The sequence below is a fragment of the Hevea brasiliensis genome, chromosome 17 (assembly GCF_030052815.1).
Source record: "Hevea brasiliensis isolate MT/VB/25A 57/8 chromosome 17, ASM3005281v1, whole genome shotgun sequence".
Taxonomy (NCBI): Eukaryota; Viridiplantae; Streptophyta; class Magnoliopsida; order Malpighiales; family Euphorbiaceae; genus Hevea; species Hevea brasiliensis.
The window spans coordinates 22508553-22536186 of NC_079509.1; the positions used below are offsets into that span (position 1 = coordinate 22508553).

Sequence of the window (27634 nt, forward strand, 5' to 3'; positions counted from 1 at the left end):
AATGTTATTTTCGCCAAATTCCCTAGACAGTCAAACTTTGTAGTAGATTCCGTGCATGGCCAAGAAAGGCTTGAATTGAGATTCTAATTTTATTGCTTTCATGTAATGCTTCCAGTATCCTTCTCAACTTTGGTTGTTAAGCTTCTAATGTTTTGCCTATTGTCGTGAATGTTCCGCTTCAGGGGGGGTTTCATGATCAGCAATTGAATGTTTTGCCTATTAGTCACTAGTTTAGGCGGGTGTAAGGGGTGTAACCTAATGGTTATGAATGGTATCCTACTATCTGTGTTTCTTCCTTTTTGACTAATAAAAAAATTGTTTGAATTATTTTTAGAATTGTGAGATCTCGAATTCAATTTACAATCGAAATCCATTGTACTAATCAATTTGTAATGTAATTATGTCTAAAATTAGAAAACTAATAAGCTAAACCTGCTTCATCATAAATCTAAAATATGAATACGTTGATCCCACTTATTTAATTAATATATTTATCTTACCACCTATAATGTGTCTTGAATTTATAATAAATCAGATATAGACAAATAATTCAGCTAGATACTTTAATTAATTATTAATTGTTAATTTTTTTTTAGCTATATAGTGATATGTGTCAATAATTCTGGACGCTAATAGCTAAGCATGCTAATTAATCACATGTATAAGAACTACTAGTCCAAGCAAATGTCTAAACAATGAATATCTCTATAAATAACATCAAGTTTGAGGTCAGGAGTAAACTACTCATCGATCACCGAAATAACTAAAACATCTAGTGAAGTCTTGTCTCACACTTGTATCTCTTTCTCTCTCTCTCTCTCTCTCTCTCTCTTTGGAGCTAGCAAGCTCATGTCTGATCAGAAGGGTCAATTTCTGCGGTTGGTGAATTCAATGGTAATTCTTGCCGGACCATCCTAAACCTAAAAGGACTACCAATGTCGACCACCGCGGCACTTATGCCCATGTGATGATGTTCGCCAACACATGTGAAGGTTATAACACGTAGGTGTGGGGAGGGCACAGAATGGAGCAAGAAATGGATGGTGGGTGACAACTCACCACATTATTTCCTGTCCACATTAATGTAAATCCAAGATTTTACCAATTGTCTGATAGGGCTGTAAGGCTGCGAGTTTGAAACTTGAAATTTTGCATCAAGTGGTACTGGAGTTGATTGTTTCCCGCAGATTTGTGAGGTTAGGAGTCCAGTTTATCCCAAAAAAAAAAATATTTAAGTGTGTAAGTGGAAGATTAATTTTATTATTTTTACATTAGTTGAGGCTTGTGATTGTGAGACAAGAGAGCCTTCAATGAGTAGATATGTATCTGCCAGCCGGAAGAAATTTTGTTTGGTTCTGTTAAAAGATGGGTTCCTAAATCGTAATCTGCTCGTTGACAAATCTGCAGTGATTGTTCTTGCTGCAGCTAGCAATGGCTTGTGGGGGACCTGCAGCTGCATGTTCCTTCCCTACTAAGCTTTTCTTTCAAGTTGCTGAAAATTGAAAACATACAGTCAGGGGTGATATTTGTGGGGACCCTGTGGATCAGTGATCTTATACTAGTGTTTTCTTCCAATCTGTAAAACCTGGAGGCAAGATGACGTTTGTCATAGATGATTTGTGGCGTTTAATTATTCATGGTCATTTATAACGTGTGTAGTTGTTGAGTGGTAATTAATGTTGTCCTCTTACTAGATCATGTATATGTAGCCACCCGACTTATTTCAAGAATTATAAGGTGTAGAATTCAATTTTTTTTTTTTAATAAAAGTTGATAATTCCTTAATAAAAATCATAATATAAGTGAGAAAAAAATAGAGATATCACCAATTAAAATTTTTTGTTAGTGATCTAGACCGAGTAGAATAATCTTGCATTCTTTCTGCAATATTCTTATTTCGAGAACTTATTATTTCTGTTATCCACCAAAGATATTAAACCACAAAATATTGATAGAAGATTGTTACCTATATCTAATGATTCAAAGTCTCCAACCAAATAGCCCATTCCAATATCGAAAAAAAAAAAAAAAAAAGCTGCTAGAAAGAAAATTAAATCTCAATATTGAAGAGAGGACTATAAATCTGTTATCAACAGATATAAATATGATGAGATAAACTCAAATATATTCTAAATTGATATAAATTTGAAAGTTCATTGGAAATTAAAAAAATAATCTAGGTTTTTCATTGGTGGCTGCTAACAAAAAATCTAAAAGAAAAAAAAAAGAGAGGGAAGAGATTGTGTTCCGAATTCAAATTTTAGTGGGACTCTATTAAAAAAAATCATATTTTTTGTTTAATTTAAAATTAAGATTTAATTTATAATTTTGAAAATTTTAACACTACTAAATTAAAATTATTGATATTAATGCATATATTTATGCCATAAAGGGAAAATGGCCACAAAACCTCTGGATTGTTTGTCCTAAGAAATACTGTCACATTAATTGGATTTGACTTGACTTATGAATATGTAATTATCGATTTAATTGAAAAAAAAATAAATTGCAATAAGGGTTATATAATATATTAAATTTACTAAATAAAAAAAAGTATGACCATATTGTTTTCATTATTTTAACATTAAAAATTAAAAGATTCATAATAAAAAAATTATATTTTTTGTTTGACCTCAGAAAATGATCTCAAAATTGAATTTTTGATGAATTCGCTCTATTGGGTACCAAATCAAACTATGATGAGGTTAGTATATAGCGTTGAAAAGTTTAGTTACATATGTAGATGCCGTGCAAGGGGTTAGGAAGTGGGAGCCGTGTACTCCCAACCCTTCCGAAATCTTCTTTTATATGTATATATATTTACAAAAATTTTATTTTATTTTAGTTATTAACTCTTTAAATTAATTTATTTTATTTTACTATGATATTATTTAGGTGAAATATTAGAATTTTTTCATTTCTTATCATACCTTTAAGAAATTTTTATAACATTGGCACCTTAAAAAAATCTAAATTAACTAAATTCTATATAATATTTTTTAATAAATAACAATAACATTGACCCTCTCAAAATATACAACTATTTATAATTAATTATTTTGTGAAATTAATTTTATATGCAATGTGACTTTGGTTCTTAAAAAAAAAAATCTTTTGGTGTGCTCTAAGGCCTTGTGATGGGTCCAACATAAATTGAGTAAATTATTTATGTCGGCCATGAATAAATTTTAATAACTTTCCTTAAATTTTAGAATTTGTAATAGAGTTATCTTAAATTTAAAAATGTGATATAAAATTCATTACATTTTAAAATTTTATATAACGAAATTCTTTTAACTCATAATAACCGATTTATATAATTTGTAATAGTTGTAATATATACAATTATCTTTCTTTTATATGATAATGATAAAATTAATTATAATTTTTTTATAAATTAATTAAGAAAAATTTTTAATTTTACGGGATAACAAAGTACTACATGTTACCTCCAATAAATAATAATAATTATTTAATTTATTATTACTTTAAATTATTTACATTAATATATTATTTATAAATTAAAATAATTTAAAAATTTAAAAATTTTTATGTTATATTTTTAAGTTTAAAAATATTTTTATTATAAATTTTAAAATTAAAAATAACTCTTGGAATTTACCTATTGGCTATGATTTCTCCACCACCTTTTTTTTTTGTCTGATAATCTCCACCATCTTCGATGCTTATGTCTTCTAGAAGCCATATTTATTCTTTAACCTGTGCAAATTTCTGCCAGTGGCCGTGACAAATTAGTCAACTTTGCAGCCGCCAGGCGCCAGATTTATTTATTGACTGAAAGGTTTAAAGCAAGAACAAGCCTAAAAATGCTGACACCAATATTAAACGTAAATGAAGTTGAACACATTCTAGACCTATCGATGGAATGATTTTATTCAGCCTTGGAAGCTAGACATTTGTAAAAAGAAAAAAAAAAAAGGATCATTAAAAGAAAAGCTGCAGCAAAATATCGTACAAGTCTTTGTGGCAGATACATATTGAATGAAACTTGAAGGAATAGATGCATCCATTCCACTGGGGAGTATCTTTATGTTTTTTCTTTGAAGAGAGGTTGGGAATCCATCTGGCATTTTTCCAGGGTTGAGGCAGTACAAGTGACAGATATTTGCAGCATTATTTTGACATTTGAGGACCGATTATGATTCAGACGGCACATACAAACAAATGCAAAAGCATATATACATACTTGTCAACAATGTCTGCATATGTTTTCGGAAAACATGTTATGCATAAGTCCACAAGGGTAGGGTTTGGGTACTCTTGAATTTCATTTTTATCCAAGCAAGTTTCGAGCTAGTTGGATGATTTCGATTGTAGGTTGATTTAAATAACTCATTAACTCACTATAAAGAAAATATTTTTGAGTCAATTTTTGAATTATCAATTATTTAATCTCATAGTATTTATTTTCAAAAGAAAAATTATTCAATTTATTTACTTTCAAGTCACATCCATTTTAGATTAATCAAATCCAATTTAAATAAATTAAATTTTTATTAAGTCAATTGATCCTCAATTTAATAAATTAATTAAGTGAGCATACATTTAAATAAATCATGAATTACTTTAATTTGAAGGGACTGAGATCAGATTAACAGGTTAAAAAAATTGACATATTAATGAGCCTTAACTTAGTGAATCTGAAATGGTTTCCAAGGTTATAAGACCTTGAGTTCAAATTATTAATAATAATAATAACACATTGATTGATCGAAACAATTTGTTAGCATTGATATATAATTAGTTTTATTATTATTATTACAAAAATATACTAAAGAGAGACGACACATACCATTAATAAAATTATAATAATTTTATCAAGACATATTAAATTATATATATTCTACATGCACACTTTTTAGAAGTAACATGTGATCTTAAAAGATCAACTTTCACACTTTTCAAAAGTAATATATGATATTGAAATATCAACTTTTACGCGATAAAATAATTATGATAATTAATCTTGATTAGTTAGAACTTCATATTAAATTTATAAAATCTAAAATAATAGAAGTAATCCCAAACAAAGGGAAATGGTCATACATACACTAAGATTGCAATGTATCGCTCTCAGCAGACAAAAAATCTAAAAACATGCATCCATATGAAAATTTAGGGCTGGATGAGTGAAAAGTGGTCCAGCTTGCTCCAAACGAGCTCGAGAAACATCGTGGTGTCCCTTTGTCGGCCGATTTTAATTTCTTTGATCAGTTTTCGGCATCTTGGATTTATTGCAATGTATATGTTGACTTTGTTTAATCCCGTAATTAATGCCAATCAGGCCTGGACCTTATTAATTTTAGTTAGGTGTGGCTTAAAAGAATTACTTGTCAATTGAAACAAAGATTATAACAAACACACACACATATATAGAGGTATTTCTTAGGAAATGACATGTAGTACTTTATCTGAAAAAATTATCACGTTTAACATTTAATATTTAAATTATTATTTTCTTTAAAATTTAATTTTTATAAATTAAGATCTTTTGTAATTAAATAAAATATTTAAAAATTATTTATATTATTTTTTTATAAATTTATTTATGCAGAAAAAATTATTTACCACATGTTATCCTTTATAATAATAATAATAATAATAATAATAATAATAATAATAATAATATATCATTGATGGCCATTAATTTAAAGGAAATTAATTATTAATTTATGATCTCATAATCAATAATAAATACTTTCATTTATACTGTCACGACCCAACCTATGGGCCGGACCGGCACTAGGACCTGGGCCAGCTTAAAGCCCCCGAGGCCCGTAGTAAGCCTAACTGTTCATTAACCCAACTCTAAGGCCCATTGGGCCCAAATTCAAGAAAACAAACGGATAGAGTCCGGCCATAAAATGGACTTTCCAACGGGGAGTTTTCGACTCACCCGACCTGTAAACACAATAAACAATCCATTGGGGAGCTCAGCTCACCCTCCACATACTCATCAACATAATAATAAATGGGAGCTCAGCTCCCTCATCCAATCCATCAAAACAGACTTAAAATATTAAGTTTACAGGTCCAACATGATAATAATATTACAGACCAAATTCAAATAATTACTGCTAACACATGCGGAAATTCTAGGAGTAACTAAAATTACACAAATATTAATAAACAACCTGCGAAGTAGAAAAGCAGGTTAACCCTGAACAAAATATCCTCCTGTGGCCTGTAAAAATTTTTGAACAGGAGTGAGCGTTCGACTCAGAGAGTAAAATATCAATTTTAACCATAATCTCTATAACTAATCAGAACTAATGCACTCGTGGAGTGAAATGCAACATCAACAACATATTCACAACATAACATCAAAAGGTAATTTGGAGCACTCACACACCTGTAGCATCAATCATAATATATTGGGAGCCGATCCTATACGACTCTCTTAAATCCAACTCAGTGCCGGAAGAACTCAAGCCGGACTTTCGCTTAATAAACCAAATCGAGGGTCCCAGAAGAACTCAAGCCGTGACTACCCCTCGAAGGAAGCGGGTCCCAAAAGAACTCAAGCCGTGACTACCCCGTCCTATCCATAGTCCACACCACATCACACGCACGCCAACGCACGCACCGCTCTAAATTACCACAAGAACACTCATGGCACATTAATGATTATGAATGCAACATAAATCGTGCCTAGAGTTTAACTACATAAATATATGCATATAAGTGATGCATGGGCATGCTGAACATATAATAATATCGAAATTACAATTAAAATTAATATTTTACTCACAAACTTGACGACAAATTACTGTGGCGGCTGGGCGGAGGAAGAAGGCTGTCCCGGCTCACCTGACAATTACATTACATCTATTTAATAAATTTGACTCAATACAAACAAAGAAAAATATCAAGTACGTCCTAAGTCGTGCCGAAAATCCGGCAGAATCTCCCCTATACCTAGGACCTACCCAACCTGCAAAAGGGCTAAAAACGCACTTCTATACTCGCAATCCATACATCAACAGTTCAATCATATCACACAGCCCCTCCTGGGCCCATCAAATCAATCATCCATCACAATACGCAAAATTTCAATTTAGTCCTTATTATTGATCATTTTTGCAAAACCCAAACAAGCTCTAAAAATTATAAAACTTTGCCCCGCGGTCCTTAGCAATATTACTAAGCTATTGCAAAAAGAATCGTAATTTTCTAAGCTACCACGAATATTTTATGGATTTTTAATCCTATTTAAGCACTAGAAAATTACGTAAAAACAAGGTTCGGGTTTACCTTTGCCGATTCCGACTTCGGGAACGCGCTCGGGGCGTCTGACAATGGGGGGCTAGCCAAAACCTCGGCCCAATTCGGAGACTTTTCCGGTAACGGGTCTGTCTGGCCCGAAATTTGCAGACTCGATCAACTGTCGAATTTCCGCGAATCGAGAATACCTACACGAAGCCCATAACACGGGGGTTAGTACATAAATTTTTCAAAATTTTCTAAGCTCATTTAATGCTCGAAAATACACTGCGAAGTTCCGTGGGACCCACCAAAAAGCGGTCGGAAAAATTCAAAATTTATGTCGCGAAGCTCTCGGCGAATGGAGCGTCTGGTGGCCTCGGTTTTCGTGGGATTCACTGCCGAGAAATCTAGCCCGAAAGTCGAAATGGGCTAAAATCTTCCCGAAGCTAAAATCGGACAATCCGCTCGACGGATTTGGCGTTCTTGGTGTCTATGGAAAGCTCGCCGAGTTGATGATTTTGGACAGAAGACCGGTCCAATTGGTGGCGGATCGGCGGAAGCGAGGAAGTCGGCGCGCGCAGGGACGTTCGTGCGGCGTTTTCCACCGTTTACGCGCACGCTTGGTCGGCTGGCGCGCGCTGGCCGGGCTAGGGCGCTAGGGCGCGGCTAGCGGAGAGGAGAGAGAAACGAGAGAGAAGAGAGGAGAGGGCGTCGCGCGCGGGAGGAAGAAAAAGAGAAGAGACCGGTCCGATTCGACCGATCCGATCCTGGCTCGATTCGGCCTGTTCGATTCGAATACAAAATTTTGAATTTTACTCGCCGGGACCGAAAACGAGGTCCAAAAATTCCGAAAAAATTCCGTAAAACTCAGAAAAATACGTAGACTCCAAATATATTTTTAGTTTTGCCACGTGGTCTTTAAATTAATTTTTAAAAATCATCAAAGTTTATATTTTCGGAAAATCGAACCCGATTTTTAAAATCCGAAAAATCTCAAAAAAATTCCTAAAATTCAAATAAAATTAAAATACCAAAAATACTCATAAATAATAAAATTTTGGGGTGTTACATTCTTCCCCCCTTACAGAAAATTCGTCCTCGAATTTTTACACAAGGCAGAATAAAGTACATGATTATACATTGAACAAGTAAGGGTACTTGCTACGCATGTCCCGTTCTGACTCCCAGGTGCACTCTTCCACTGACTGGCTCCTCCACAAAACCTTAACCATAGGGATCTGTTTGGATCTTAGCTGTCTTACTTGGTAGTCCACTATGGCTACAGGTTGCTCCTCAAATGTCAAATTCTCCTTTAGCTCTATCACATCCGGCTGCAGTACATGAGAAGGATCGGGAATGTATTTCCTGAGCATGGAGATGTGAAACACGGGATGAACGTGAGAGAGGTTGGGTGGTAGCTCCAACCGGTAGGCAACTGCTCCAACTCTATCAGTAACCTCAAAAGGTCCGATATACCGAGGTGCCAACTTGCCCTTCTTTCAAAATCTCATGACTCCCTTCATTGGAGAAACCTTCAGGAATACATAGTCGCCCACTGCAAACTCCACATCCCTCCGTCTGCATAACTCTTCTGTGAAAAGTGTCTTGATCGTTCACGATTAAAGGAACTACCTCAAGTGTCTTGCACTAGGTCTACATCATGCACCTTCGCTTCCCCATTTCTGTCCAACACGGAGGAGACCTACACTTTCTTCCATATAGTGCCTCATAGGGTGCCATCCCTATGCCGGAGTGATAATCGTTGTTATAGGCAAACTCCACTAAAGCTAGTCTCATCCCATTGACCTCCAAAATCCAAGACACTCATACGAAGCATGTCTTCCGGTGTTTGGATTGTCCTTTCTGATCCGTCTGCATGCGAGGGTGGAAGGTCAGATCGAAGTTCAACTGTGTGCCAAGAGCCTCCGCAACTTTCTCCAAAACCAGAAGTGAATCTGGGGCCCTCTGAGATATTATGGAAGCCGAACTCCATGCAATCGACTATTTCTCGAATGTAGAGCGGGCATACTTGTGCCACGTGGTATGTAGTCTTCTGAGTAAGAAGTGAGCTGATTTGGTCAAGCGGTCTACAATTACCCATATCGAATCATATTCTCGCGTGGTACGAGGCAACCTGATCACAAAATCCATAGTAATCATTTCCCACTTCCATTCTCGGGATAGGGAGCTCTTGCGACTTCCCCGACAGTCTCAGTGTTCAAACTTCACCTTCTGACAAGTTAAGCACTTGGACACAAAGTCTGCTATGTCTCTCTTCATGCCATTCCACCAGTAGCTATCTTTCACATCATGGTACATCTTGGTGGAACACAGGTGATACTGCATGCTGTGTAGTGTGCCTCTCGCATGATTTCATTCCTGAGGTTGTCCACATCGGGCACACATATCCTAGAACCTTGCACTAGGGCGCCATCATTGGCAAATCCAAACTCACCACCTTCACCCTGCTGTATTCTTTCTATGATCTTCATCATTTGTTGGTCTCTGTGCTGGGAAACTCTAACTCTGTCCCTCAAGTCTGGCCTCACTGAAAAGTGAGCCAACAATACCCCCTCATCTGAAAGATCTAGGATTAAACCTTGATCCATCAACTCATGTACCTCCCGAATCAACGGTCTCTTCTCTACTGAAATGTGCGCCAAACTGCCAGAAGATTTTCTGCTCAGAGCATCTGCCACAACATTGGCCTTCCCAGGGTGGTACTGGATGGTGCAATCATAGTCTTTCAGAAGCTCCATCCATCTCCTCTGTCTCAAGTTTAAATCCCTCTGCTGGAAGATGTACTTCAAACTTTTGTGGTCGGTGTATATCTCGCACACTTCACCATACAGATAGTGTCTCCAGATCTTTAGTGCAAAGATTACAGCCGCCATTTCCAAATCATGGGTGGGGTAGTTCTGCTCATGCCTCTTCAGCTGCCTTGAAGCATAAGCCACTACCTTTCCATTCTGCATCAAAACACACCCTAGGCCAACTCTGGAGGCGTCACAATACACGGTGTATCCTTCACCACTCACAGGTAGTGTCAACACAGGGGCAGTGGTTAGACACTCCTTAAGCTTCTGGAAACTCACCTCACAGTCATCTGTCCAAATGAATGGAACATTCTTCCTGGTCAACTTAGTTAGGGGAGCCGCTATCCTGGAGAAATCTTGCACAAAACGCCTATAGTAGCCAGCTAAACCCAGAAAACTTCGCACCTCTGTGACTGTTGTAGGCCTAAGCCAATCAGTTACAGCTTCAATTTTCTTGGGATCCACTTGAATACCGTCACTAGAAACCACGTGTCCCAAGAATGAGATGCTTTCTAGCCAAAATTCACATTTCAAAAATTTGGCGTATAGCTGGTGCTCCCTCAAGGTCTGCAACACCATCCTCAAGTGCCACACGTGTTCTTCCTCGGTCCGAGAGTATACCAGAATGTCATCTATGAATACGATGACAAAACGGTCCAAAAATGGCTTGAACACCCTGTTCATCAAGTCCATGAAGGCTGCTGGTGCATTAGTGAGTCCAAAAGACATCACCAAGAACTCATAATGACCATATCTTGTCCTGAAAGCCGTTTTGGACACATCCTCATTCCTGATTCTCAACTGATGGTAGCCTGATCGCAGGTCTATCTTGGAAAAGAATCTAGCTCCTTGGAGCTGATCAAACAAATCATCGATCCGAGGAAGTGGATACTTGTTCTTCACAGTCACCTTGTTCAGTATGCGTAGTCGATACACAACCTCAATGACCCATCCTTCTTTCTCACAAATAGAGCACCCGGGGTGAAGTGCTCGGACGTATGAAACCCTTGTCCAAAAGCTCCTGTAGTTGCTCCTTCACTCTTTCAATTCACTGGTGCCATCCTGTAAGGTGGCATGGATATGGGGTTTGTACCGGAATAACATCAATGCGAACTCTATTCCTTTCTCGTGGCAACCCCGAAGCTCTTCGGGAAGACATCCATGAATTCTCCGACAACAGAACATTTTCCATGCCGACACCTTTACGGATGTATCTCTCACCAATGCCAAATACCCTTGGCATCCACGCCTCAACATTTTTCTCGCACTAATTGCGACACCAAATTATATGGAGCCACGCTCTGTCACCATCAAAGCTAAACTCTTCCACACCAGGTATGTGGAAGTATACCTTTTTGTTCCTGCAGTCTAAGGTGGCATAATGAGTTGCCAACCAATCCATCCCCAGGATTACATCGAAATCCATTACTGGTAGAGGAACCAAGTCTGCTGGGAGGATCTTTCCATCCACTACCACTGGGCTACCCGGAAATACCATGTCTACATCTATGTTGTCACTAAGTGGGGTAGCTACTGACAAAGGGCACTCTAAAGTTGTAGAGTTTCTACCCAACCTCATGGCAAACACAGGGGAGACAAATGAGTGCGTAGCACCCGGATCTATCAAAACACGAGCCTCATAAGAACAGACCAGAAGAATACCTGCCACAACTGCATTTGAAGCTTGAGCATCCTGGTGGGTCAGGGTGAAAACCCGAGCTTGACTTCTACCCCGAGTGGCGTAACACGATATCGACTTCTACCTCTGACCGCCTCCAAATCCATGTCCCCTTGTCCTCGGCCTGTTGGCATCGAATCGATCACTGCCATGTTTGAAGCGCCCTTATACAACTGTCGAGGAACATTCGCAACAGAACCCTATTACCCCATCTGTGGCTCGCTGAACATGGGTCATTCTCTAGCAATGTGACCCGGTTGGCCACACCTCAAGCATACTCCTGATCCCATCAAACAAGGTCCTGAATGTCCTCTTCCACACTGTGCACAAGGTGCCAAGGAGGATCCTGAGCCAGACCCAGAACTGCTGTACCCCGAACTGTGACCACTGCTCGATCCGTACCCTGGTCTGAATCCTCGTGATTTGTGTCTAAAACCACTTTTCTTGTTCCTACTCTTTCCTCTGTAATTACTCTGGCCACCACTATCCGGAGTACCCATGGAAGGGACACCTGAGGAACCCTCTGCTCTGTTTTTCTTTGCTCTTCCGCTGTCATCTACAGCATAACTGATCTCAATCTGTCTAGCTCGGTCAACCACCACATCAAAAGACTGATCAGACATCATGGCCAGGGTCGCAGATCTCTTGTCAAGCCCTCAGAGGAATCTTTTCACCTTCATAGTCTCTGAGATATCTTTGTAGGGGCATATCTGCTCAATTCCGAATTGCAGAGCATATTCATCTCTGCACTGCCATTCTGTCTTAAGGCCTCAAAGGCCCACTGCTTCTGATCTCTGAAACTTTCTGGCACAAACCGGTTGATAAAAAGTTCCACAAACTGAGCCCATGTCAAACCCTCCATCCGGGGTAACACGTAGTCATTCATCCATTGCCTAGGCATGGGCCCCATGACGTGCTGCATACACTCTATCAATCTTCTATCACCAATCGTAATTACTCTGCTGTTTGCAGGAATCCAAAAACCGATATGCATCGTCTGACACATCATAGGTACCAGGCACCAACTTCTTGAAATTTATGATCTGTTTGTAAGATTCCTCTCTTGGTGCGGTGGACTGCTGCTGCTGTGGAGGGTGGACCATATACTGAGCCATCATGTCGATGGTTCTCTGCAGACCAGCTAGAGTAGCTGCCATGGGGTCCATGGGACCCTGTGCCATAAAGGACTGTTCCTGTACTGGGGTTGGCTGCTCCTCTACTTGAGCAGCTCTAGGCCTCCTACCCCGCCTCCTCGGGGCAGGCGCCTCATCCTGTGCCGACACCTCGTCGGGCACATCTGGTTCTGGTGCAGTGGCAGCTCTCCTGCTTCTACGCATTTTCCTGAAATTCAGCAGCATTAGCCCACAAAATTCAAAACTGCACATTACACAGCTCTATAGACTCATATTTATACATAACATATGGAGCAGAAACTAGAAGCAAAGATGACAATGCAAGACGAATGTGGACCCTATATTTCCGCATGTGACTCCTAGTAGACTCTTCCCAACACTTTAGACAACATTCCCTAAGAATCTGGAGCCTAAGCTCTGATACCACATTTGTCACGACCCAACCTATGGGCCGGACCGGCACTAGGACCTGGGCCAGCTTAAAGCCCCCGAGGCCCGTAGTAAGCCTAACTGTTCATTAACCCAACTCTAAGGCCCATTGGGCCCAAATTCAAGAAAACAAACGGATAGAGTCCGGCCATAAAATGGACTTTCCAACGGGGAGTTTTCGACTCACCCGACCTGTAAACACAATAAACAATCCATTGGGGAGCTCAGCTCACCCTCCACATACTCATCAACATAATAATAAATGGGAGCTCAGCTCTCTCATCCAATCCATCAAAACAGACTTAAAATATTAAGTTTACAGGTCCAACATGATAATAATATTACAGACCAAATTCAAATAATTACTGCTAACACATGCGAAAATTCTAGGAGTAACTAAAATTACACAAATATTAATAAACAACCTGCGAAGTAGAAAAGCAGGTTAACCCTGAACAAAATATCCTCCTGTGGCCTGTAAAAATTTTTGAACAGGAGTGAGCGTTCGACTCAGAGAGTAAAATATCAATTTTAACCATAATCTCTATAACTAACTGTAACTAATGCACCCTGTGGAGTGAAATGCAACATCAACATCATATTCACATCATAGCATCAAAAAGGTAATTTGGAGCACTCACGCACCCTGTAGCATCAATCATAATATATTGGGAGCTGATCCTATACGACTCTCTTAAATCCAACTCAGTGCCAAGAAGAACTCAAGCCGGACTTTCGCTTAATAAACCAAATCGAGGGTCCCAGCGAAGAACTCAAGCCGTGACTACCCCTCGAAGGAACGGGTCCCAGCGAAGAACTCAAGCCGTGACTACCCCGTCCTATCCATAGTCCACACCACATCACACGCACGCCAACGCACGCACACTGCTCCAAATTACCACAGCAACACTCATGGCACATTAACAGTTATGAATGCAACATAAATCGTGCCTAGAGTTTAACTACATAAATATATGCATATAAGTGATGCATGGGCATGCTGAACATATAATAATATCGAAATTACAATTAAAATTAATATTTTACTCACAAACTTGACGACAAATTACTGTGGCGGCTGGGCGGAGGAAGAAGGCTGTCCCGGCTCACCTGACAATTACATTACATCTATTTAATAAATTTGACTCAATACAAACAAAGAAAAATATCAAGTACGTCCTAAGTCGTGCCGAAAATCCGGCAGAGTCTCCCCTATACCTAGGACCTACCCAACCTGCAAAAGGGCTAAAAACGCACTTCTATACTCGCAATCCATACATCAACAGTTCAATCATATCACACAGCCCCTCCTGGGCCCATCAAATCAATCATCCATCACAATACGCAAAATTTCAATTTAGTCCTTATTATTGATCATTTTTGCAAAAACTGCCCAAACAAGCTCTAAAAATTATAAAACTTTGCCCCGCGGTCCTTAGCAATATTACTAAGCTATTGCAAAAAGAATCGTAATTTTCTAAGCTACCACGAATATTTTATGGATTTTTAATCCTATTTAAGCACTAGAAAATTACGTAAAAACAAGGTTCGGGTTTACCTTTGCCGATTCCGACTTCGGGAACGCGCTCGGGGCGTCTAACAATAGGGGACTAGCCAAAACCTCGGCCCAATTCAGAGACTTTTCCGGTAACGGGTCTGTCTGGCCCGAAATTTGCAGACTCGATCAACTGTCGAATTTCCGCGAATCGAGAATACCTACACGAAGCCCATAACACGGGGGTTAGTACATAAATTTTTCAGAATTTTCTAAGCTCATTTAATGCTCGAAAATACACTGCGAAGTTCCGTGGGACCCACCGAAAAACGGTGTCGGAAAAATTCAAAATTTATGTCGTTGCGAAGCTCTCGACGAATGGAGCGTGCTGGTGGCCTCGGTTTTCTCGTGGGATTCACGGTTTTCGAGAAATCTAGTCCGAAAGTCGAAATGGGCTAAAATCTTCCCGAGCTAAAATCGGACAATCGCTCGGCCAGTTCGGCGTTCTTGGTGTCTATGGAAAGCTCTCGCCGAGTAGATGATTTTGGACACAAGACCCGGTCCAATTGGTGGCCGGATCGGCCGGATTTGGCCGAGGAAGTCGAAGCGGCGCGGCGCGCGCAGGGGACGTTTCGCGCGGCGTTTTCCGGCCGTTTGGGCGGCGGCCGGCCATTGGTCATTGGCGGCGCTGGCTTTTGGGCTGGTGGGTTGCGGCGGCGGCTAGAGCGGAAGGAGAAAGCGAGAGAAGAGAGGAGAGGGCGTCGCACGCGGGAGGAAGAAAAAGAGAAGAGACCGGTCCGATTCGACCGGTCCGATCCGGTCCGGTTCTATTCGGCCGGTTCGATTCGAAATACAAAATTTTAAATTTTTACTCTGCCTCGGGACCTAAAACGAGGTCCAAAAATTCCGAAAAAATTTCGTAAAACTCAGAAAAATACGTAGACTCCAAATATATTTTTAGTTTTGCCACGTGGTCTTTAAATTAATTTTTAAAAATCATCAAAGTTTATATTTTCGGAAAATCGAACCCGATTTTTAAAATCCGAAAAATCTCAAAAAAATTCCTAAAATTCAAATAAAATTAAAATACCAAAAATACTCATAAATAATAAAATTTTGGGGTGTTACATATACTAATTATTATTTAATTTTTTATTTTTTTTAATTATCATTATTATTTACAATACTATTTTATACTACTTTAAAATTTATGATTTAAATTATTATTTTCTTTAAAATTTAATTTTTAAAAGTTAAGATATTGTGTAATTAAATATAATATTTAAAAATTAATTTTTTTATAAATTCATTTATGCAAAAACATTATTTATCATATGTTATCCTCAATAATAATAATAATAATAATAATAATAATAATAATAATAATAATAATAATAATAATAATAATAATAATAATAATAATAATAATAATAATAATAATAATAATAAGATCATTGATGGCCATTAGTTTAAAGAAAATTAATCGTTAATTTGTGATCTCATAATCAATAATAAATATTCTCATTTATACTAATTATTATTTAATTTTTTATTTTTCTTTTAATTATCATTATTATTTGCAATACTATTTTATACTACTTTAAAATTTATGATTTAAATTATTATTTTCTTTAAAATTTAATTTTTAAAAGTTAAGATATTGTGTAATTAAATATAATATTTAAAAATTATTTTTTTATAAATTCATTTATGTAAAAATATTATTTATCATATGTTATCTTCAATAATAATAATAATAATAATAATAATAATAATAATAATAATAATAATAATAATAATAGTTTAAAATAAAATAATTAAAAATAATTTAAAGATAATAATAATAATAATAATAATAATAATAATAATAATAATAATAATAATAATAAAAGGTCATTGATGGCCATTAGTTTAAAGAAAATTGACTATTAATTTGTGATCTAATAATCAATAATTATATAATTTAATCAATCTTAAATTATTTTATATCTTTAATAAATATTTTTATTACATTATTATTTTTTTTATTATTTTTTTATGAAATCTTTATTAAAAAATTTAAGAGACAAAAAGTGTAGTTTATATGAAAAGTTATAAAAATAAAATATAGGGATTTGACTTATTTATAATTAGTATGTATTATTTTTTATGTTAATAATTTAATATTCTTTTTAATTAATACTTATTATTATTATTATCATTATAGCCAACTTATAACGATTTAATTAAAATGACTAAATACATAAAAAATAAATATTTTACTATTATAAAAATGGAATTTGAATGTTTGTTACCATATTCAATTAAATAATATTTAACCATAAATTAATTTTTTATTTAAATAATTTTCATTTATTTATCTGTATATAAAATACCATATGAGACATTTAATGCTCTTATATATATTTTTTATTTGCACTATTTTTTTATTATTTCTTTTAAAAATTATTAGTTATCATTCTTAAAATTTATTTATTTAAATATATTTAGTTAATATTTATTTAATTATTAATTTTTTTTTATAAATTTCTTATTTAATATTTCTTAAACTTTTGAATATTTTATTTTATTATAATTATATATCGAATTTAATAATAACTAATATTTTGATTATCCATATTTTATTATCATTAATTTTCAACAGACTTACTTTTAAATTTTAATTAAATATTTATATTTTTATGCATAACTTATCTCTTAATAATATTTTTATATAGAAATAGAATTTCAAAGATAAATTTTAAATATGATTACATTGAAAATTTAGCTACAAATAAAGATAAAGATGATTAAAAATAATTAAAATTATAGTTTTAAAATTATAGAACTTTTTTTAAAAAATAATATGTATTTTTAATATTTATTATTTAATAAAAAATGATAATATTTTTAATAGAAATGTATTTATTTTATATTATAAATTTATGTAAAGTGATAATCATTTTTTTCAAAGAATTATTTTATAAAAATTATATCAAATTAATAAAAAATAATTTCGACTTAGATATAATATTTTTAAAAAATAATATAATAGAAAGTTATTTTTAATTAATAATAATGTTATATATTTTCATTATTATTAAAATTAAATAATTTAATTCATTATTAGTGATTTGTTTTTTTATTATATTAATAACAAAAAATATTCTATTTATATATTTTTAAAATAATATTATTTTCTTATTAATTTAATATATTTTCTATAATTTATAAAAAATAAATATTGATTTACATAAATTATAAAATAAAATATAAAAATTTAATAAAATTTAAATTATTTTTTTAATAAGTATTTTTATTACATTTTAAATAAAATAATTATGAAAACTACTGTTAATATATGTATAAAAATAATTAAATAGGTAATTTAATTAATTATATCATAAATTAATTAAAAATTTATTATTATAAGAAGTAAAAATTTATTCAAAATAAATTAAATAAAAGAAAAAATTTAATAAATGAGTAAAAATTTATTCAAAATAAATTAAATAAAAGAAATTTTTTAATTTAAAATTAATTTAATAATAATAATAATCTATTTTATTTAAAATATAATTAAAAATTAAATTAAAAATAAAAATTATAAATTACTCATACATAACAGGAGAATTATGCTAGTTATCTAATTATAACAAATTGTTCTCTAGCTAAGAATACCAATTGTTTGTGATGATTGTGATAGTTGACATTAATTTCGTTATATTGGATTCCATTCCTTTTTGTTTATTACAATATTTTAGGCAGACTTCAAATTAATGTATGCCAGATCACTATAGAACTTGAATTTTTTTTTTTTAAGAAAAAAGGATAGTACTTAATAATTATACAAAATTTAATTAAAATTTTCAATTCTACCTTAATTGGCATATTAAGTTGTATTATTCACAAAGTGCGGCATATATTTTTAAAACATTATTTCAAATTGGCATGCTGACAAGCTAAGTAAAAGATTTAATTAAAATATTTGATTGGAGCTCCATTCGAGCACTTTTTTAACTCTCCAAACTATTATGCAATGAGAGCTTTTTTAGATTCATTTAGATAGAAAAAATTAGTTAATTTTAAATTAATGCTATTAAAGTCATTTTTTGAGTTATAATGTTATCAATTCGAACTCTAATTAAATAATCATAATGAATAAATAAATAAAGATTTAAAAAATAGAATAAAGATTTAAAAAATAGAATAAAGAACTCTAACTATATGTGCTTCAATTAATAATTAAAATTATGTATATTAAGTTCTCTATGCAAAACATATATGTTCGATTAATTATTTATATTCGCCTAATTTAACTTAATTCAGTGACTGAAGGCGAACTCATCTAACAGATTTAAGTTTCAATCCCTACTCTTCTAATCTATCTACTAAAAATAATTATATTCAAAACATGGTACTATTCCTAATCTAACAACGCATTGAAACATAACTTGACGGGTTGGCTCATAAGAGGGGTTGAAATTATTTTATAGAGTATTCATTCTTTTTCTTTGCTCTATGTTCTATCATGACAAAGAACATTGACATATTCCACTAATTACTCAAAATGTACAAACTACTAAGGCACTAATCTTCCATAGTTCAAAACTCGATAGATTGACTTAAATTTCCTACCAACAAAAGCAAGTAGTTCTACAAAAATGTTTCCAAAAGTGACATCACTTTGAACAATCCCAACCCATACATTTGCTTTTTTTCCTATAAAAATTTGTGAGATCATTCCTCGATTGTGGCAATTTTCTTTTCTAATTTGTAATTTAGGAAGTAAAGTATAATTAAGAAGTACATCCCTACAAAAATAGTGCTTCCAAAAGTAGCATCATAATGTTCTATTTTCATGGTTTCAATTCTCCTCGGCTCCTACGTGTTATCACTACCATCTAAAATCTATGTATTTAGGATAGTAGAGAGTAGGGAACTAGCAAGAAAGAGAAAGTTTTACTTACATATGATGTGTTATAAATTCAAATACACAATATGTAGGATGAGACTTATATGAAAAGTGTGAGAATCACATATTTTTGTATTAGGTCTATAATAGATTAGATTTAAATAATCTTTTTTAATAATTAAGTCTGCAATTTTTTTATTCTTATTTTAGTAGCATTTTATAGATAGGATTATTAGCATATATATATATATATATATTTATTCTATCCAAAATTGCTTATATAAGATGATAAATTAATTATAAAATGACGAATCCCATATTCAATTTTATTTGTATTCTTAAATAAATTTTTTTAAAAAATTAACTATTTTTTATTTATAACTTTATAATTAATTTTTCATTTTATATATTAAATTTAGGCAAGAAGATTTTTGAAGTCCCTACTATTACTTTTAGAGTCAAATAAATCTTTATTAATTTAGTTGATTCATTTAAACCCATAACAATTACTATAAAAGTCAAATAAGCCATTGTCAATTTAGTTTATTCATTTAAGTCCCATGACAATTACTGTTAGAGTCAAATAAGTCATTATCAATTTAGTTAATCAATTTAAACTCCTTAATAATTACCCTTAGAGTCAAAACGTTAAAAATTTGGATCAAAGAGGTTAGTCTCTATTATGTGACTTACAAGTAATGGACGGATAATTATTTAACGTCCACTTTTGTTATATAATGTAAGAGCTAAACTCTCTACTAGCATTTTCATCTCTCTCTCTCTAACTTAATTTCATTAATAGAAGATAAATAATTAAGAATATGTGTGTTGTGCATTGGTATTGCCATTCAGCATGTCCAGTGCTAAATTCAATGCTTTTCGTATGCTCTGTGATAGATGCAGAAGATGAGCTTCAAAAGCTGCAAGACCTTGTGGCACTGAATATGATGGATTTACATTTAACAGAGCACACATAGAGTGAAGTGGGAGCTCATAAAACAAATTTTTAATTAATAAGGACTTAAATGAATCAATTAAATTGATAATATTTTATTTAACTCTATAAGTAATTGTCATGGATTTAAAAGAATAAACTAAATTAATAAAAATATATTGGACTCTAAGAATAATTGTTAGGGTTTAAAAAGATCAACTAAACTAATAACAGCTTATTTAATTCTAAAAATAATTGTTAAATGCTTGAAAAAAATTTTTACCTTAAATTTATATAAAACCACTGCTCTTTACAAAATTTCTTCCACTCCACGATCGCTCCTAACTGTTTTCTTGTTGGCCAGAGGCGCAGCACACCTGGTGGGATTTGAACCGGGGGTGCCAACGTGGCTAAACTGATGCCCCGTCATGGTTGTAGACAAGATGTGGACGTCCACGTTGAATGGGCGCCCCATCGGCCAACTAGCGACAAATGAGCTGAATGGTGTGCTGCGTGACACAGAAATAGGTAACGTTCAGCGTTGTCTGTCACCCATCAAATTTAAGCCTCTTGTTGCCCAGCCGACACGTGGGCCATTTGTCCACCCTGTCTGTCATTTGCTGATGTGGCAGTATCCAATTCTTTCTCCATATTGAATGCCCACAACTGCTCCTCTTTAATCTTCTCTTATTTTAACCAATCTTCGTATACATGATTTATGGTAAAAATTAAGAATGGAATATTTTCAAATTTTCTAGGGTAAAATATATGCATAGATATAAAAATTATGCAAAAATCAGAAGATGTTATACCTCTTTACATAGTTTGGAGTCATATTTAAATTTCTAATTTTCTACTAAAAAAAATCAATTCTTTAACTATAAATATAATTTCTATTCTTAAAAAACAATAAATATAATTTCAACTAATATTTTAATCTAATAATAAAGAAAATTATCTAAAATTTGGTGTGAGTGTATATAAAAAAGCCTCAGTTTCAATTTTATGTGTAAAAAAATTTAAAAAAAACTTACCTCGTGATCAATCATTTAATATATAAATATATAAATTTCATATACTTTATACTTTAAATATATAATAAATTAAATTTAAATAAAAATTTTCCAAAAAATTTATGGAAGTTAATAAAAAGTCTAGCAGACCACCAAAAGACACTTGAAAATCCGTAACACTAGCTAGCTAGGATTAGATTTATGAAGCGTCCCATCTCTCTTTTACAATCTTTCTTTCCACATGCTATCGTGAAAAAAAATACAGCATGCAATATCATCTAACGGCAATTAATCCGATATTTGATTAATCACTCAAAAGGGAAATGCCCCTATGATTATATAGCCATATGATATGCTTAATCTTCTGAGCTAAAAGTAGTGATTGATTAGCCGAGAGGAGATTTGCAAATTGCAAAATGATGATGAAGGTACAAAATATACGTAATCATGAATCAATCCTAGACAGGTTGTATATCATCTGTCTAATCCGAAAATGAAATCTAATAAAAAAAATGATATTCATGATTTTTTTTAGAGCAATAAAATTATGAATGTAAATCTTATAATAGTAATAAAAAAGAATTCATGCATTTGAGAGGGGAAAAAAAATCAAAAGAGGTGGGTTGAAGGGACAGAAGGAAAATGGAGTAGCCATCTTTTGAAAATACAAATCTAACCTCATAGACTTTTTAAGCTCCAATCAACTCAAACAAAGACCCAAAAGCCTTTTCCATTATTGAACAATTAAGGGTGCACTAATGAATCAATGATTAGTCATTTCCTTTCAACAAATATAGTAGCACTTTACAGTAGAAAGACAAGGGAAAAACACAAGAAAGTGGAAGAAAACTCCCCTTCTTAAAGTTGTTGTTGGAGAGAAAACTTATTGTGGGCCCTTAAAACCATGTATATATATATATTTAAGCAGGGTATCCCCCCATGCTACAATTCACTCATTCACTATAGCTCCTATCAGATTCAATTTTTAAAGAGTAGCCAAAATTTAAGAGAAACCCACATTCTTTTCCTGACCTTAATTGTACCAAGAACTGCTAATTCTTATTCTCCTTTATCACTCCTCTTTCTTCTCAAATATTTTCTCCAAATGAGGCCTGCTTTAATAGTCTCTCTTCTGCTTTTGTCCTTTCTTCTCCATGATGCTCAAGGTATGCTATAAAAATGTCTTATGAACTTGCAAGATAGGTCTCATTTTAGCATATTAAGTGTGTGATTAGGTTTTAAGTTCTGAGCATATGTTGTTCTTTTTGTGTAGGGATTCGTTTGGAAAAGGAATTTATGCAAGTTGGGCATCAAAAGATCCATGTGGGTATTCAGTTTCTTCATGCTTTGTATATATATACATAGCTAGAACTATCCAAATGAGTGTTTTCCCTTTCATTTTTCTTCAAATTTTAATGGGAAATTGGTTATTGTTATATGCAGGAGGACAAGAGTTCTTTGATAAAAAGAAGTAATGGTGCTTTTGGAGAGGTTATTCTCTGCAAAGAAGGGCATTGTACAGGTACCTTGAAGAAAAGAGTCTCTAGAGTATCCAAGAAATCATCATCCCACTCTTTACCAAGAATTCATGAAGATTACTGTGGACCTAGGAGCCACAAACCTAAACACCATTAGTTTCTCAGTTCTCACTCTAGCTAGCTAGGATGATATTGATTACTTGCAGTTCATGTTTCTAATTAGCAACTAATATTTTTGGAAGTCTGACATAGGAGCTAGCTGCTGGGTTTCACAAGCTTTTAACCCTTGATCATGTACCAAAACAAAACAATTTTTGTCCCTCAAGAAGTTGATCAAAACTATATTATTAATTCTTTAAATTTTCTTGAATAGAAATTCACAAATCAAAATTTCAAGATTTGTTACTCCACACTCCAACTTTTCATTATCCTAAATGGTTTCTGATATCTATGGTTGCAGGAATGAATAGAAAACTTACTACTGTGACCACCTCTACTCCTTCTCCCGCCACCTCCACCTCCAAGGTTGGTTGTTAATTACTACATAGTAAATCAATAAAATTTCTTTACCTAAGATCTCCGGCTTATCTGCTTTATTAATTCCTCTGTATGATTGTACAGAATGAGGAAAATGTAGAAGAAAATAAAGCTAACCCAATGACATCAAAGGGCAGATCAAGCAATGAAGAAGTAGGTGGGGAACAAGAGAAATTCACCATTAATTCTTCGCCAGCTTCTGAGCACCAGGAGGTGAACCACGATGATCACTATGTGGACATTATGGACTATTCTCCAGCAAAGAGAAAGCCCCCAATACACAACTAAGTGTTAATTAGAAAGGAGATTAGCAGCTAGAGAGAGAGAGAGAGAGGAAAGTTTTACGACAATAAAAAAATGGATAAAGTTGAACAGCACTACAGAAATGCTGCAGTTTTTCACGATTAGGAAATGATTTAGACATACCATGCTTTATTGCAGTAACTTTTTTACTATGATTTTGATGATTGTGTCATGAGCACTTATGGAAGCTCACTAGGGTTTTGTAAGCAGATGTGCAAGTTACCCATATTACATCAAATTATAAAACTAACACCAACGCCAAGAAACTATATAATCTGCACTAAATTATATGTCTTATAATATTGAACTGTGAAAGATCATTAAAATTGATAACTTTAATGTATTGGAGAGCAAAGATTATTAAAGAAAATATGAATATTATATCAATAGTTTAGATTTAATGTTATTGAAGCCATTTTTAACATTATAAAATTTTTAATTCCCGCTTGAATCAAAGCTTCATAGAAAAAAAAAAAAGTTCTAGGAACTAAAATGTATGTGTTCATTGAAGATTTCTGCCTGTGTTAAATGAAGTAGGTATAGATGTGTAATGTGATGAATAAGACCTGGGTTTGTGTTTCCTTACGAGGCAAGGACTCGCGAGATTTTTTGCTGGGTATTTCCTGGAAGAGTGGTTATTTCTTCAAGTGGGATCACATGTTGCCTACTGGGTCATTTACTTTGTGGCCCAAGACAGTCCAGATTACGCTGGACCATGCAATTGGGAATGCTCTTAGGAAATGTTATGAAAATAATCTAATCTAAAAAAAGTTTTATACCGTGAAATTTGTTATTTAGTTTTTATATTTAATAAAATTAATTTTTTAATTTTTTAATTTTAAAAAGTAAATTATTTAATTTTTATATTTTTAATTTGTTAGGTCATTTAATTATTTCATCAACAAATTTTAATATTAGTCAAATTACTATTTAATATTATTATTTTAATAAAATTAATTATTTAATTTATATATTTTAAAAAATATATTAATTAATTCTAATAATTTAATTATATTAATTCTTTAGTCACTCCGATTATAATTTTATACTCAAATTATTTTGATATTCTCTCTCTTATTTCTATTACCCTCTTTTTTTTTTTTTATTTTTTTTTTTTTTATCTTTACACCCACATCATTCTCCTTCTCATTCTCACTTTTATTTTCTTCTTTTTAATAATAAATAATATAAGCTATTGACACAAAAATGTATCAGTTCCGCTAAATCTCCCACTACAAGGCGATAATCTAAGAAAATTGCAGAGTTGACAATTCTTTCCAACGCGCCCAACACCCGATTTTCTCCGACCTCAATGTTGAGCAGGGCGGGAACAGGAGAAGGTCTCCTCCCCTAAATCCCTGAAACCCACCCCACAATAATATATTATTATTATTTTATTAAAAAAATTAATTTATTTTTATGTATTTAAGTATTTAAATATTTATATATAATTTTAATATTATTAATATTATGTTTCTATTTTAAAATTTATGTTATATTATTTTTATGTATTTAAATACTGAAATATTATAATTTTAATAATATATATATTATTAAAATTATATTTCAAACGTACATTTATATCTTGTATAATGATAAATTAAAAAAAAAAAAATAAAAAAAATTCTACACGTTGGAAAACTTGCCCACCCTGCTTTCCAAACGGGAAAGTTCTTGTCCAACCTCAATTTCCTGTGGGGCGAAGACAGTGGGGAGAGTGATCCCCGTCTCGATTCGCCCCATTTCTATTCTTAAAAAAATTATTTTTTAATAAACAAAATACATAATTATTTGTAAGATATACTCATCTAAAATTATTAAAAAATAGAAAAAAAATCTATATCATAATTATTTTGAAAAATACACAATGCATAAGAAAATTATTCAAATAATATAGGAAAACCAAAAATTTAAATGATTGACTTAAAAGCCATAAAAACAAGGTATCCTTAAAAGTTAAAAGGATCAATAATGGAATGATCAATCCTTATATCAACATTAATAGTTAAGTAAATTGAACCAAACAGCACGACAGCTATTTGTTATTTGTTATGCAATGCACGCAAAGCCAAAGTCAATAAAAATATTAATAATATCAATTAAAAAAAATTAATTAATAAATTAAAATATAAAATTCTAAAGTAGGTCAAATTTAAATATTTTTTCATTTTAAATTTTTATATATTTAAAATTTAAATAGAGTTTTATATATTTCTCAAATTTTACGAAATTCACATTATTTAATTAGTCTGTTCATTTATAATTTTGAATCATCAATACAACAAAATTATGTTTTCTAAATTAATATTCTTTCACAATTTTTTTAATCATAAAACATCATAATTCACAATTATTTCATGTGCGTTTATTTGAAATATTAAAAAAAATCATAAATTATAAAATTTTTGTAAAGTAATTACAGTTATAAATTTGTTCCATTTTACGAATAATGCTCAATATGCTCCTTATACATATATTTTTTAACATATTCAATTCATCTCAATTTTTACTTATGAGTCCACTTAATTTATAATTTTTAAATTGTACAGAAAATAGATAAATTTAACCCAACTCTAAAAATTAGTTTAAGAGGAGGGATTTGTCCAAGTCTTGTATTTTGCTTAAATACATCATCCCAAATCAAAGGTGGGACAACACACTCCCTTCACCCCCAGACATGAATATCTGGATAGGCTTTAATATTATATAGAGAAAATGGGTCGAGTCTAGCTCAATCCCAAAAGGCAACTTAAAAAGATGAGATTTGTCCAAATCTTATATTTAGCACAAATGTCTTATTTCAAACCAATGTGATATAACATAAATTAGTTATAATTTAATAAAATATTATATTTTAATCATTAAATATTATTTTCATTAATTTTAAATTAATATTAAAAAGTATAAATTATTAAGAGAGACTTTAGTGAATTCATTTTTGTTAAGATGTAATCTATATGAAATTATTTAATATATATATATATATATATATATATATATATATATATATATATATATATATATATATATATATATATATATATATATATATAGTTTCCATAAGTAATAAGACAATAAAGTAAAAGAAAAGTGTTGCTTCTTGTGGAAAAAAATCGCATTTGGTAATGAATATTGAGTGGAAGAAGTGGAAGACATATAATAGAAAATGATAGTTTTAAAAGCCAAATAACACGCTCACTAAACATGCACCATATCAATGATATTGACTTTCATAATAAAAGTTAACAATTTGGAAAAATGTGCTCATCATTCAATTTCAATTAGGAAGATATTAATTAGATACTATTTTTTCATGAGATAATTTAATCTAATTACAAACACAAAAATTTTAATACAAATTTAAACAGTATTTTATATAATTAATTAAAAATTTTAGCATTCACAAAATTTTATATTATGATTTTGAAATATAAAATATAAAAAATAAATATTAAATTATAATATTAAAATAAAAAAATAAGCCGTGCAATGTGGGCAAAACTATTAGTGTAGGGTGGCCACGGTCCGGTTTTGAACCGGAACCGATTCGGTTAAAACCGGATCAAAACTGGTCAAAACCGGAACCGACTTTGAATCGGACCAAAACCGTCTTTCTGCAGTTTGGTTCAAGTTCATATTTTTTAAGAATCGTGAACCGGCGGTTCCGAACTGGATTGAACCGACGATTTCAAACCAG

At 32.6% G+C, this 27634-nt stretch overlaps 2 protein-coding genes and 1 long non-coding RNA gene across 3 annotated transcripts; 1 reads left to right on the forward strand and 2 right to left on the reverse strand.

The window, feature by feature from the left end:
• Positions 1 to 6026: 6026 nt before the first annotated feature.
• On the reverse strand, positions 6027 to 7449 carry LOC131175517 (uncharacterized). The gene is made up of 3 exons (XR_009145699.1): positions 7276 to 7449; positions 6773 to 6831; positions 6027 to 6205 (listed from the first exon to the last, which is right to left on the reverse strand). It is a non-coding gene; the product is annotated as an uncharacterized LOC131175517 (long non-coding RNA).
• A 5213-nt stretch (positions 7450 to 12662) lies between these two features.
• On the reverse strand, positions 12663 to 14764 carry LOC131175267 (uncharacterized). Its single transcript, XM_058138978.1, has 2 exons — positions 14335 to 14764; positions 12663 to 13062 (listed from the first exon to the last, which is right to left on the reverse strand). The coding sequence occupies exon 2, from the start codon at positions 13056 to 13058 to the stop codon at positions 12663 to 12665; it is 396 nt and encodes a 131-aa protein (XP_057994961.1). The 5' UTR covers positions 13059 to 13062; positions 14335 to 14764.
• A 7788-nt stretch (positions 14765 to 22552) lies between these two features.
• On the forward strand, positions 22553 to 24222 carry LOC110641888 (uncharacterized). Its single transcript, XM_021793754.2, has 5 exons — positions 22553 to 22785; positions 22893 to 22942; positions 23063 to 23141; positions 23558 to 23622; positions 23719 to 24222. The coding sequence occupies exons 1-5, from the start codon at positions 22725 to 22727 to the stop codon at positions 23920 to 23922; spliced, it is 459 nt and encodes a 152-aa protein (XP_021649446.2). The 5' UTR covers positions 22553 to 22724; the 3' UTR covers positions 23923 to 24222.
• Positions 24223 to 27634: the final 3412 nt, after the last annotated feature.